Below are 13393 nucleotides of genomic sequence, written 5' to 3'. Positions count from 1 at the left end.
CAGACAAGGCAGGATTGGAAATTACAACCTGAAAGATGTTTTCCGTTTACACCAACAACACGAGGCCGTACCCACTGTAGAGTGTGGGAAGGTGTGAAAAATGTGTGCAGAAGTTGTTTTGTGATACGCTGAAGTGTTGGCGTCGGACTCGTGGCCTGAGTGTCATCTCTCTCGCTGTCCTTTCCTGTCGTCTCTTTACTGACGACTTAAAATTCCCCAAATGAGTTCAGTCTCAACTTGGGTGACCTGAGCGCTTCAGGGACGTGTCTGTATCTCAGGTTTAACGCATACTCATGGTTAAACGTACACCAATTTATACATTTCACTACACAGACAAAAGCACATTGTTGGACAAAATTTGAAAAAATAATTCACATATTCTTTCACATTGAAGTTAGCAGCTGTATTTGTCTGACTTGTTAAAGTTAAGTTGAACACACACTGTATTTTGTGTGCTACCCATGGAGGTCAATTTTTAAGTTGGTGCTAGAATGATCTTCTCTCTCTCTTTCCTTTTTCAGTGTATGTACACAAGAGTTAACAATCCTGTGTAAATGTGAAGCTAATTAAGAATTCGGTGGCTAAACGGGTCACATATTCAATTTTTTTAGTAATTGGAACTAATAATGTCTTAGTGTCTGTTAGCCTATGTTCTGTCTGGAGCATCCAGCTCAAATTCACGGCCATGAGTTATCAGTTTGTGGGACGAGTTATGAATCTGATCTTTAATAACAAGACCTGGCGAAACTCAACAACAATGTTTTTTATTGACTATCAATTGCAAAAGTTTCCACCACAGTGTGTCCTCAGAATCAGTGCAGACAGTGAGTCAGTATAAAGCTCATGAATGAGATTACATCATGTGTTCAAGAGAAACATTTCATCACCCAAGAGGCTTCCAAGCTCCAAGTTTGCAAAATCAGATTCATAACTTGTGGCCAGGACTTATTATGTGTAATCCCCCCCCCCCCCCCCCCAATGTCCCCAGAGGGGTCAATTGAGATAAAAGTTAATTATTTTTTATACTCCGACCAAAGTACAACCTTGAGTCGGGTTATTTGATGCTGCTTTTCAAGCTTCTGTGGTCACTTCTGCGTTGAACTTTCATTTCAGTGGTTAAGAGCAACATCCTGCCTCCTGTTATCACATGAGCTTGCTGATCCGTGTACATTTTGTATTGATGTTGTAAAACCAGTTTTAACTGCAGTTTCAAGAAGGATTGTGTGTTTCATAAATGGTGGATGTAGAGTGTGGAAGGTCGATTTTAGCTTCTGTAAGTAAAGTAAAACAGTGCAGATTGTTTGATAATAAGGTAAAAGTGAAAGTAATCTTTAAAAAATAAGTCTTCTGCCCTAAAGTGAAGCCAAAGCGTCTTGATAGCCACCTGGTGTCTGGCTGCGGTACTTGACCTCGCTACAGACTCTGGCCCCATATGTGCAAGATGGTGGTGTTTGTATCAGGGATATTTTGACTTCATGTCTGCATAGTGAGAGTGAGTATATTCACTCTATTATCTTTATCCATGTTACTCATTTCCTGATGTTACTTTGAATTAGTAAAATAGTAAAACAGACAAACTACATGTATGTTCGATAATCATTGTATGAGTGTTGTTAATCTGTGTCAGTGAATGTGCTGTTTTAACTGTCACCGTCTTATTTTGGTCGTGTCACTGCAAATAACTTTATAACTTTTTTTAGAGCTGTGCTGTCTACAAAACATTTACTATAATATGTGGAAGTTCTCACACTGAGCAAAGCAGCGTTGTGTTTAACCACACGGAAACTTTGTGTGACTCGTAATAACCCACATTTCCTGTTGGTTTGCACATGTGTTGTTGAGGTCCTATCTGAGGAGGCGAACTCTGTATGATTATGAACTTCACTAAAGAAGTAATAAGATCTGACTGAGTGTATTCTGTGAGCATGAATAAATTGTTTCACTTTACGCTCTTTTATTCTGTTTTATTTTTACATTTTATTGTGGTTTCATGGAACAAACTACTGTCCACTTAGAACACAAATATTGTCACAAAAACAGATTCAAGGAATAAAAACAATGAGAAATCTCTCATCTGATTGACACAATAATGACTAATTAATGACTTTGTTTGGAAAGAAAAAAAGAAGAACTGAAGAAAAAAGGCAGGAAAACAAAGGTGGAGATAAAAGAACAAATACTGAATGACTCCAGTGTTCAGAAGTGAGAATCTGCTTGATTGTATTTATAAATGAAGTCTTTATCAAGTTCTCCATGTGTGACTATGAGGTACTGAAAGAAACAGATGGAGTAACTACAGTTTTCCTGTTGAGAGTGATTCCTCTTTATTGCTGATCTCTGAGGCTTTTACAGGAAATCCACTGCAGAGGCTGTTTGAGGTGAGGACACTAAACAGTTTTCTTCGTCCTCTTCCTCGTCCCCTCACAGAGAGAATGAGAATAGATCCTTAATGACTCTGCTGAAATAAACTTTGGCTCATTTACTTCACTGTAGACTTTAGGATAGATTTGTCAGACCCAGTGAGGAAGCACCTAAACGTATACATGTACCCACACATGTATCTGTATTGGTAATTAGTTAAGTATTTATATATATTACACATATATATATATATTCACTTGCCAATCTGCAAAGTGATGGTAAGACAACACTCTTATATGTATATACATATACAGTGATTTATACAGTAATATATATTTATAGATACATTTATAGATCTATATAAATCCCTGTTGATCCGCCACTTGCTGAGGTAAATGAGGAGAGGGAGGCTGAGCTGAAGAAGCTCCAGGCTGAGGCCAGAAAACTGAAGAAGGATGAAAAGACGTTTGCGAACCTGTTGAAAGAACACCAGCGAGAGGAGAAGAAACTGCCCTGGAACGTGGACTCCATCAGCAAAGACGGTTTCAGCAAAGTAAGATCTGGATTTGTATGATTTTGACCTCTTTGCTTTTACTTTCACAATAGTTTAATAATAGTAAACCTCCAAGCCAAGCCCTGCTTTAAAAGGGAATGAGATAGTGTGATTGGTTTATAATAATAATGACAAGCTTTATTTATATATCAATTTTCTAAGAAAAAATTGCAAGAGGATACTCGGATAAAACAACAATAAAAGTTGACTAAATATATTTTGTATAATAAACTACATTCTATTTCAGTTTTTTACATTGATTCACTTGCCAATCTGCAAAGTGATGGTAAGACAACACTCTTATATGTATATACAGTGATTTATACAGTAATATATATATTTATAGATACATTTATAGATCTATATATAGTTATAAATCCCTGTTGATCAGCCACGTGCTGCTGTAAACTTCAGTAAAGATAAATTAACCCTGCGCGCTCCTTGATGACGTGTATCCGCTGCGTCGCTAAAAGGATTAATCTAAACCTCTTTGCTCTCGGTGCTGAACGTGTCCACTCGTCCCCCGGTGCCGTGTTCGATTCCCCGGGTGGTGGTGAAGCACAGGAGGCGGGAGGATGAGCACCGGAGCCGGACTCGACTACAGCGTGTGGGACCACATCTACGTGTCCGATGACGAGGACGCGGTCCACCCGTACGTGGACACACCGAGTCTCTTCCGGATGAGACACCGGGTCAGCGGTTTGTGTAGCTGTGACGTGTGGAGTCCCCCTTCCGGTTAGTTTGACCAGTAGCTACCAGTAGTGAGTGACTGGGAACCAGACTAGTTAGTACACCCAGAGCAGCAGGTGTAACAGTTAAATCTGTCACCCATCAAACCTATGCATCAAACATACACCTGCATGTGTTACACTTAAATCTGTCCCTCATCAAATATCTGGACCTGCAGGTGTCACAGTTAAATCTGTCACCCATCAAACATCTGGACCTGCAGGTGTTACAGTTATATCTGTCACCCATCAAACGTTGATATTGCAAGTGTCCCAGTTAAATCTGTCACCCATCAAACATCTGATCAGGTGTCACAGTTAAATCTGTCACCCATCAAACATCTGGACCTGCAGGTGTCACAGTTGAATCTGTCACCCATCAAACATCTGATCAGGTGTCACAGTTGAATCTGTCACCCATCAAATGTCGAGATTGCAGGTGTTACAGTCAAATCTGTCACCCTTCAAACATCTGGACCTGCAGGTGTCAGTTAAATCTGTCACCCTTCAAACATCTGGACCTGCAGGTGTCACAGTTAAATCTGTCACCTTTCAAACATCTGGACCGACTTGCAGGTGACCCAGTTAAATCTGTCACCCTTCAAACATCTGGACCTGCAGGTGTCACAGTTAAATCTGTCACCCATCAAATGTCGAGATTGCAGGTGTCACAGTTAAATCTGTCACCCTTCAAACGTCGAGATTGCAGGTGTCACAGTTAAATCTGTCACCCTTCAAACGTCGAGATTGCAGGTGTCACAGTTAAATCTGTCCCTTATCAAACATCTGGACCTGCAGGTGTCACAGCTAAATCTGTCACCCACTAGTTGTCTCCTCCCTGTTTATTCCTCCCCAGCATTCATCCTTTCCTCTTCATCTCACTTGTGATTATCTCACATCCCACCACTCAGACGCGCTTGGAGAGAATGGCTGAGTTTCAGCAGAAGGGGGAAGATCTGGAGAACAACCTGGCTGAATGCAAGAGGCTGTTCGAGGAAGCCCAGGGACGACTGAGAGAGCTGGAAGAAGGACGGAAGGAGGGAGAGGAGGATGAGGATGAGGAGAGGGAGGCCGAGCTGAAGAAGCTCCAGGCTGAGGCCAGAAAACTGAAGAAGGATGAAAAGACGTTTGCGAACCTGTTGAAAGAACACCAGCGAGAGGAGAAGAAACTGCCCTGGAACGTGGACTCCATCAGCAAAGACGGTTTCAGCAAAGTAAGATCTGGATTTGGATGATTTAGGCCTCTTTGCTTTTACTTACACAATAGTTTAATAATAGTAAACCTCCAAGCCAAGCCCTGGTTTAAAAGGGAATGAGATAATGTGATTGGTTTATAATAATAATAAGGACACACTTTATTTATATAGCACTTTTCTTCTTTTTTTTTAGAATATTTTATTTTTCCAAATATTTTCACAATGTAAGAGAACATGCAGAGCATACAGAACACTCTACATTAAACATTACAGAAAATTACATAACAAAATTAAAAAAAAACACATAGATGAAATAAACTAATTAAATAAATAAAGTAAATAATTCCCCCCACCCAAAGAGAAAACAAAAAACAAAAGAAGTTGGTGCATAGGATGATGACACATCACAGAGAAATATTGCAATGACACAGTAAATAATGTAATTCAGAGCTCCAAATAGTTACAGTCCTATGGTACTGTTGGTGGTGTATCCATGTACTCCAAATAAGGCTGCCAGATTTTCAAAAATAACTTATATTTCTTTCTGAGACTATATGTAAATATAGCACTTTTCTAACAAAGTTACAAGAGGATACTTGGATAAAACAACACTAAAAGTTGACTTTTCAAGATGCAGCATTTCTGATCTCTGCTCACTAAGTTATTCCAGAGTTTGAAAGCCTGTGCTGCACAAACCTGATGGACTTTAATCACCATGGAGCTCTGGGATCGGTGTCATGTGGCCACGCTTTCTTTCTATTCTTTTGATCATAGACTCGCAAAACAGGATTTGAAGCCGCTCTGAATGCATTTGCTCTTTGCATGTTGTGACTCGTCCAGATGCTTATTAATCGTTTTTCTCTTTCTCTCTTTTTTTTTTAGAGTATTGTGAATATCCAGCCTGCAAACAAGCAGGAAACGGATGCGGAAAAGGTGGAGAAGCAGAAAACCTTTGCGGAGAAGCACGTGGAGGAAATCAAGCACTTTGGTATGCTTCCCTCTCGAGGAAATTGATGTTTGTTGAATTTTCAACCCTGCTTCCTAACATTGTCCTCCTCTTTCAACAATGACACGTGCTTTTCCTGTAGTAGTTAAACCACATTAAATTCCACTGACTCTCTGTGTTCATGTTGTTTAGCCACAACAAGATAGGAGCTGAGGGGTTTGTTGAATAAAACCTCAAATTAGGTTCACAGATTCAGTTTTCTCAGTACCTGACACAGGAATACAGTGATATTTGTTTCCGAAAACTCAGAATTTCCCTTTATAACCAAGTTTTCACTAAATCTGCTTTCTCCTTCTTCGGTTCCTTATTATGGGTAAATCCCAAAATACACACTATCTAACATTTCACATGATGCAACCAATAGTACTTCTGCATGAAGGTGTAATCACATTTTGATTTCAAACGCATGGAAAAAGCAGACAGGAAATAATCTGGGTGGTGTAGTAAACAGGGAGTGCCAACGGCTGCATTCCACAAAGCTTATCAAGTTTTTAATTGTGATTTACATCCCTCACTGTCCTCACCTCACACACACTTTACTGGGAGCAACATAAACTACATTGAGAATATCCCATATTTCCTGAAAATATCAATTCCCCCTCCTCTCTTTTTTAGCTTAAGTTTAAATGTGTGTGTGTTTAAGATGAATATGGAGCAGAATAAATTTACCACTGAGAAAAAAAGAAAGAAATTAATGAATGGGGAGTTTGGACCTAACTTCCTCGTAAACAATCTTGATTAACATCTTTTAAAGTCAGCGGCCACAAACACACCCAGACGAAATGGTCACATTTAACTAAGCTTGTTGAGAGCCACAGTTTTTTACAGGCTGAGTAAAACTCCCTGTGACAAGTTTACTGACACAAGTTCCTTCTAAGAAGTTGATTCCATGGAAATTCTTACGTTAATTCTCCTTTTTTGTTTCTAGTACGACACAAATCTCGTAGAAAAGGGAACCAGGTGGCATCAGATTTTCTGTTGTCAGTCACGTAACAGTGTTTTACAGTATGACGCAATTTGACCTCTGAGCATGTGGGCAGAAGCTGAGGGCAGCATGTCACGTGTCCCTGTGTGTGTTTGTGCACCAGGGATGCTGCGGCGGTGGGACGACAGTCAGAAGTATCTGTCAGACCACCCCCACCTGGTGTGTGAAGAGACGGCCAACAGCCTGGTCGGCGCCTGCATCGACTTCGAGGTGGACGAGGTGAGTCCTGTGAGGAGAGTCTGTCTTCGTCCTCCGGTTGGAAACGATGACTCCAGTGAGATAAAGCTGTGTAAACCCTTCACGTCCTTTTAGAAACATGCACTGATGGAGCAGGTGGCGCACCAGGCCATCGTGATGCAGTGTATCTTGGATTTGGCTCGGACCCTGAAGGTCGACCCCAGAGGCTGCTTCAGGCAGTTCTTCTCAAACATCAAGGTCGGTTACTGGGATCTCCTGCACCGTGTCAGGGGACTTAGACTGTTTACACCTGGAAGTAACACAACCGGAAATTACCGCAAAGACTTATACGATACTTTAAACCACTTGTAGTGTAAATAAATACTTACACGACAAGCAGGTAATGGAAATTAGACGGAGCATTCAACAAAATGTGGTCGGCAGGACACTGGAGACACATTATAGACAAAGATGTGAACCATTTTGTGTTTGTTTGTGGGAATCTGATTACAACTTTGTGGGTTTTTTATTTGTAGTAACACAACAGAGCATCGTTTTACATGTAGCAGAAACAAAAACATAACAAAACAAAGCAAAAGCAAAAGATATTGAACACAAATATACAATAAATGAATTTATAAATATAACAAATCAAATGAAATCAGATGCAGTCTCCAGCCTTCTTCATATGTGAGTTTAGGGCTCATAAGAGAAGCATTTTCACTCAAACAAGTTCATATCTGCAGCTAAACGATCTATAAAAAGTATCTAAACCTCCAGAAACAACCAGTGATTCCTATTTAGAACATCCCAGAGGATTGGATGGGGGAGGCACCACAGGGTTGGACCAGGTCAGATGTCTTTGCGCCTGGTGCCGGACTCACTTGCAGGCAATTAAGAGACGCTTATCAAAACGTTTCTGGTTTGATAAGAGGGGAAACAATTCCCTTGAGAAAAGACCAAAGTGTCGAGTGCAGGAATTTCCTCACTTAAGTGTCCAGGAAATACACCAAGAAATTAGTTTCCATTAAAACAAAGACAGCAGACACACAAGCTTGTTTAATGTGAGCATCAGAAAGGATGTCATTTATTTTGTATTTCCCAAACTTGTTTAAACCTATTACCACTTGTTAATCCTCTTTGTATTTCCAGTCTTCATTAAATATCTGGGAACAAACAGGAAAGAACAGGAAAGTGAATAAAATGATGCTAAACAGAAAGAAGTAACCTTATGTTAACGGTCTTGTTCATGTGTCAGACTGCAGACCAGACGTACCAGGATGCATTTCAACACGAGCTGGAGCTGCTGAAGGAGCGGGTGCGCAGCTGTGCACAGATTCGTATGGAGAGCGCCTTGGAGGAGGAAGAGCGGGAGGTGGAGGAGGAGGAGGAGGAGGAGGAGGAGGAAGAGGAGGAAGAGGAGGAGAGGCAGGAGAAGAGACTGGGCCCCGGGGGTTTAGACCCTGTAGAGGTCTACAAATCGCTGCCTGAGGTAACGACAAACACACACACACAGGAACCCAACTCTATTAATATGGTTATAAGTTCAGGGGTTAACATGACTTGCATTTTATAAAACGATCCTGAAATAAGTGAAACGTGATTTACTTTAAGTGATGAAATGACACTTGTGACACTAAGAATGAAAAAGGGTTTGTGAGACAACCACACGATTACAGGAACTAGAGCCCGGCTGATTTCCTTAAAATGCTGTTATCAAAACCTCTAGAAAGAGAAATGAAATTGTGACTTGATATTTAACCCTAAACCTCAATAGAACTAACTAAAACTAAGAAAAAGACCCAGATGCAACTGAATAGACTCAGAAAATATCCTTATAAAATGTTATAAATATGCCTTTAAATGTACATCTTTTCTGCATCGTTTATTCTGTTAAATAAAAGTTGTTATATCTGCAGATATTGTTATATCTTGTACACAAAAAGGGTCTTTTAGTGACATGTAATATATATTTTACATATTGTTGGCACCAGTTTGGTTGTAAATATCTCTGTCTTTCGATCCATCCTGAGTTTGTTAGAGATATTTCCCATTTACAGAATCAAAACAACATTTTTCTTGTCACCATATTGCAGCCATCATCCATTTTGTCCCTGGTGACCCCCAGGACCGAATTTTAAGTTTGAATTCACAGTCGTATTTAGTTCTTCTCTCTCCTCAACCCTCAGTTTCTAATCTGAACCTGAATCTCCTCTTTATTGCTTAATTCATCCTCAGACGTCTTCAGGCCGGAGTCTTTCTGCTCATCTCAGTTTAACATGGACAGGGACATACTTGTTCTATTCTGTCGTAATATTTGTAATATTTGATCTTTATCTTTTATAATTTGATGTATAATTTAAGTTGCTTTACTTGAAGTCAGTGTTTGTTCAGTCAATTGATTGTGTTTGGAAAAATGAGAGAAGTCAATACACAGCTCAGCAGGACGGACTGTTCTCATCAGCATCATCTAGTCTCCCTAAGTTTACACACAAGAACAAAGTGGTTTCTACTCAAGAACAATAAAATAAAGTTATAACTTTTTATTGTGCAGGAAATACAGAGGAGCTTTGATGAGAAGAACATCCAGAAGCTGCAGCAGGCGATTAACAAACTGCACCCGGAGGTGAGTGTTTGCACCCGAGACTCAACGAGAAACTGTCTTTTCAGTTCAGGAAAAATAAACTTAAAGAGGACGAGGACCAAACTAAATATATCTGTTCATTCATTCACTATGTGGCTGTGTTTCTCTCTACAGGAAGGAAAATACCACCTGAAGAGATGTATTGACTCTGGATTGTGGGTGCCAGAGTCAGGAGAGGGTGATGATGAGGAGGATGAGGATGAAGAGGATGAGGACGAGAGCTAACAACTTAATTAAATGGGAGAAGGGATGATCCACGTGTTCTTTCCCTCCATGTTGACTTACATCATCACTTCAGGATCACAGTGTATAATTTATATATTGTAGAAATGTGAATATTTAATAATAAAGAAAATTATTGTTATTTAAAAATATTTACCTAATGGCAGAGCAGTGTTTAGACAATAATACTTGAAGCTACTTTGTGCAACAGAGTAAAAGATGAATGTATATTTGACAGTTTAACAGAAATCACTGATTTATTCTTAATTTATTTGTAATTACTTGTCCTTTTAAAAGTTTCTACTTTAGAGACTTTTCAAAAGCAGCCACATAATATGAGTATTTCTGATCTGCCTTTTTTTTTGATGTTGGCATCTTCACATGAAAAACATTAAACACACTGAGTCCAAAGTTCAGAAATCATTCAGTACATATTTAAACTTTTCAACCTTTTATAGACAAGTTCAAATCCACCTATCAACATTAACATTTGATCATGTCACAGGTTAAACAACCGGTCCAGTGGGATCTGTTCTACTGGGACAATAGCGCCATCTAGTCTCATAACTCATAAACCACATCAGCAGCCTGAATGATGAATTATTCTATATCTTTACTTATTTAACTTACTCGTTACAAGAGCGTCTCATTGATCAGATTTAGATTTTCTAGTATTTTTGTTTGAAACATTACTGAAGCAATAATCACACAATAAAAAGTAGCTGATTTGTTTTGTATCAACGGTTCGATTGAGTTTTTGTTAAAATCCAAAGTGATTTGAAGTTTGAGAAATGTTTCTATTGTAGTTTAATAGTTTTTGTGTGAAGGTTTTACCCACAATTTGATTTATTCTGTATTTGTGCTTTTAGCAGGGTACAGTTTGTAAGTTGTGTTGTAAAACTTAATAAAACTAGAGTTTATTTTCAGTTTTTGAACTTTTCCTCTTGTTTCTGTGAATCATGATTCATTTTCTGCCATATTCTCTCTCTCCTTTCTCTCTCTCTTCCATCTCTCGCTCTTTCACCTGCATAATTAATCTCTCGCTCCCTCCCTCCCTCTCCTTCATAATTAATCAGAGGGTTTGATTTAGTGTCCTGAGCAGGATTGTTCGAGGCAAAGCTTCTTTGCTCGGTCACTTTTGTAAATAGGAAACAATCAGCGCAGGCGCAGGGCATAAATCAAATCTGGATAATGTCGATGGGCGAGCGACAGGACCAGCGTCGTCATGGAGAACTGCTTCTGTGGGTTCATTCATCTGTCCACAGTTTGAGCAACAGCCAGGTTTTATATTACATCATTTTTATTAAACAAGAAACCAGCAAACAAAGGTTTTTGAATGAGAATGAACAGAGACTGTCCCACAGAAAGGAGATGTACCTTACTCATAGCTGAATTTTCAAATATTCTTTGGTTGCAGCCTCTCAGATGTAAAGATTGACATAGTTCTATACTTGTCTTTCATCATATTAAACTAAATATCTTTAAGTTTGAGACCATTGATCAGTCAAAACAAGCAGTTTCACTGATTATGTGCATTTTTCACTATTTTCTCACATTTTATTGACAAAGCGATGAATCATTGAAAATAATCCACTGATTAATCGATGATGTCACTGCAGCCGTACCTCACCTCAGGATGTTGTTTTGTAAAGTAAAATAATTTGAACCAGTTTAATTCCAGTTGATATGAACATTTACAGTCTTGATTGTTTTCCTTCACTGTTGGATGGATTAAACTCTTTTCGTCTTATATTCATCTCAGGATTCGTAATTTCTTCAAGGATATTTTTCACAGCTTCATGACAACATTGATAAAAACCACATGGTTTCTCATGGAGGAGTTAATTCATCAAATTAAGAGAAGCTTTAACACGGTCCAGCTTATTCCAAATTGTCCAATATTTTAAAAGACAGTCCAGCTTGATTTCTTGTTTCTGGGCTTTAAATGAATAAATGTGCTGCGTGTCCTTGAACGACTGGAACAGGACACAGTCGATTTGAGGGGAAAGGGGAAAAAAGCAGAGCGAGTAACAGGAGCCATGGATCCTTATTGTGATTTTCTAAAATATGAGCAGTGTGTTCCAACACAAATCTGCTGTGTGTGTGTCTGTGTGTGTGTGTGTGTGTGAGAGCTGGAGAGCAGTGACGCCTGACTATTGAAGCAGAGAATTGGCGTGTGGCTGCCAATAAGAGCGAGAAAAACAAAAGACATTGCCAGAGGAGGAGAACAAAAAAGAAGAGGCAGAGTGGGGGGGTGGGGTACCGATGGAGAGAGGGGAGGAGAGGAGGCTGGTATAGGGGATTAATGGATAATGTGCAGGAGGAGGAGGAGGAGGAGGAGGAGGAGAAGGGATGGGGGAGCAGAGATGGGCTTCTCCATGGAGGTTGTGGTGGGGATGGGGAAAGGGGGGGGGTTGGGGGTTGCTGGGGGAGACCACTGTGGCAGGGGAGAGGGAGAGGAGAGTCAGAGAGGTAGGGTGGGGGGGATGCTGGTGAAGCCGCGGATATTCATGAAGACGCCAAGTGTTTTCTCTCTCTCTCTCTCCCCTCTCTCTCTCTCTGTCTCTCTCTCTCTCTCTCTCTCTCTCTCTCTCTCTCTCTCTCTCTCTCTCTCCCTCTCTCTACCCCTCTCTCTCTCTCTCCTCTCGCCGTGGTGACACACTGTGAGTCTGCAGAGAGACAGAGGGAGAGGAAGATGGAGACAAGTGAAAAAAGAAAGACGAGGCCCAGCCCATCTTCCCATTGATCTTGAGGCGACCAAGGTGAGTGTGTGTTTTTATTCTTACATCCTGTGGCCTCCCTGTGTGTGTGTCTGTGTCTGTGTGTGTGTGTGTGTGTGTGTTGATGTACATGTGTGTCTGTCTGACACAGGCATGATGGCAGGGCAGTCCTCATACATGCAGGCTGCAGGCGCTGTGTGTGTGTGTTATCTGTGTGTGTGTGTGTGTGTGTGTGTGTGTGCATGTTGAGCTGCATATTGATGATTTGCCTCTTGGTTTTATAAGCTGCTCTATATGTAGTGGAGGTTATACTGCCACAGCCATGGTGTATGTGTGTGTCTGTGTGTGTGTGTGTGTGTGTGTGTGTGCTCATATTTCTCATTGTCTGTACATATGTATGTCACTGTGTCACTGTGCATTTGTTGATTTCTCCACACACACACACACACACACACCTGTTCTTATTCTTATTTCCAGACACCGGCGTGAAAGCCCTTCTCCTTGAGTGGGTGTGTTCTCAGTGACCCTGGGAGAAAGTGCTCTCCCACCGCTGTGTGTCTGTGCACCAGCTCAGTCATAAACATTCCGATATGCCGGAGCCGGTCCTATCCAATGGAATTAGGTCAGCTCAGACTGCTCAGAGTAATTATATAACATCACAGAGCCTTGGTGTTGCAGTGTCTGCTCGGAATTAGCTGAAGGTAAAGATCCTGCAAGGCCACAGACAGACACAGTGTCACAGGTCTGTCCTCTTTCTGAGTCATGGATCAGTCCAGCAACCATTGGTTAGGATAGAAGTGA

General features: G+C 40.5%; 2 protein-coding genes across 2 annotated transcripts in view; both read left to right on the top strand.

The window, feature by feature from the left end:
* The window catches only part of LOC133022135 (vascular cell adhesion protein 1-like), a 5645-nt gene extending 5018 nt beyond the window's left edge, over positions 1-627 (top strand). The window contains exon 5 of the mRNA XM_061089152.1: positions 1-627. This exon is cut by the window's left edge and continues 76 nt beyond it. Within this exon, the coding sequence (XP_060945135.1) occupies positions 1-97 (97 nt within the window). The 3' untranslated portion in view covers positions 98-627.
* A 2788-nt stretch (positions 628-3415) lies between these two features.
* LOC133015688 (hsp90 co-chaperone Cdc37-like) lies at positions 3416-9875 on the top strand. Its single transcript, XM_061082956.1, has 8 exons — positions 3416-3606; positions 4554-4856; positions 5721-5826; positions 6933-7048; positions 7142-7264; positions 8265-8498; positions 9561-9632; positions 9765-9875. Exons 1-8 carry the CDS (start codon positions 3490-3492, stop codon positions 9873-9875), a joined length of 1182 nt encoding a protein of 393 aa, XP_060938939.1. The 5' UTR covers positions 3416-3489.
* Positions 9876-13393: the final 3518 nt, after the last annotated feature.

Source organism: Limanda limanda, chromosome 2 (genome assembly GCF_963576545.1).
Source record: "Limanda limanda chromosome 2, fLimLim1.1, whole genome shotgun sequence".
NCBI classification, from domain to species: Eukaryota; Metazoa; Chordata; class Actinopteri; order Pleuronectiformes; family Pleuronectidae; genus Limanda; species Limanda limanda.
This window is presented reverse-complemented; position numbering and strand designations above follow the sequence as displayed.

Excerpts from the sequence above, each read along its gene's own strand:
- LOC133015688 (XM_061082956.1), top strand. The coding sequence starts at position 3,490 with ATGAGCACCGGAGCCGGACTCGACTACAGCGTGTGGGACCACATCTAC. Across the intron at positions 4,857-5,720 it reads GCAAAGACGGTTTCAGCAAA|AGTATTGTGAATATCCAGCC; the intron begins GTAAGATCTGGA and ends TTTTTTTTTTAG. Across the intron at positions 8,499-9,560 it reads TCTACAAATCGCTGCCTGAG|GAAATACAGAGGAGCTTTGA; the intron begins GTAACGACAAAC and ends TTTATTGTGCAG.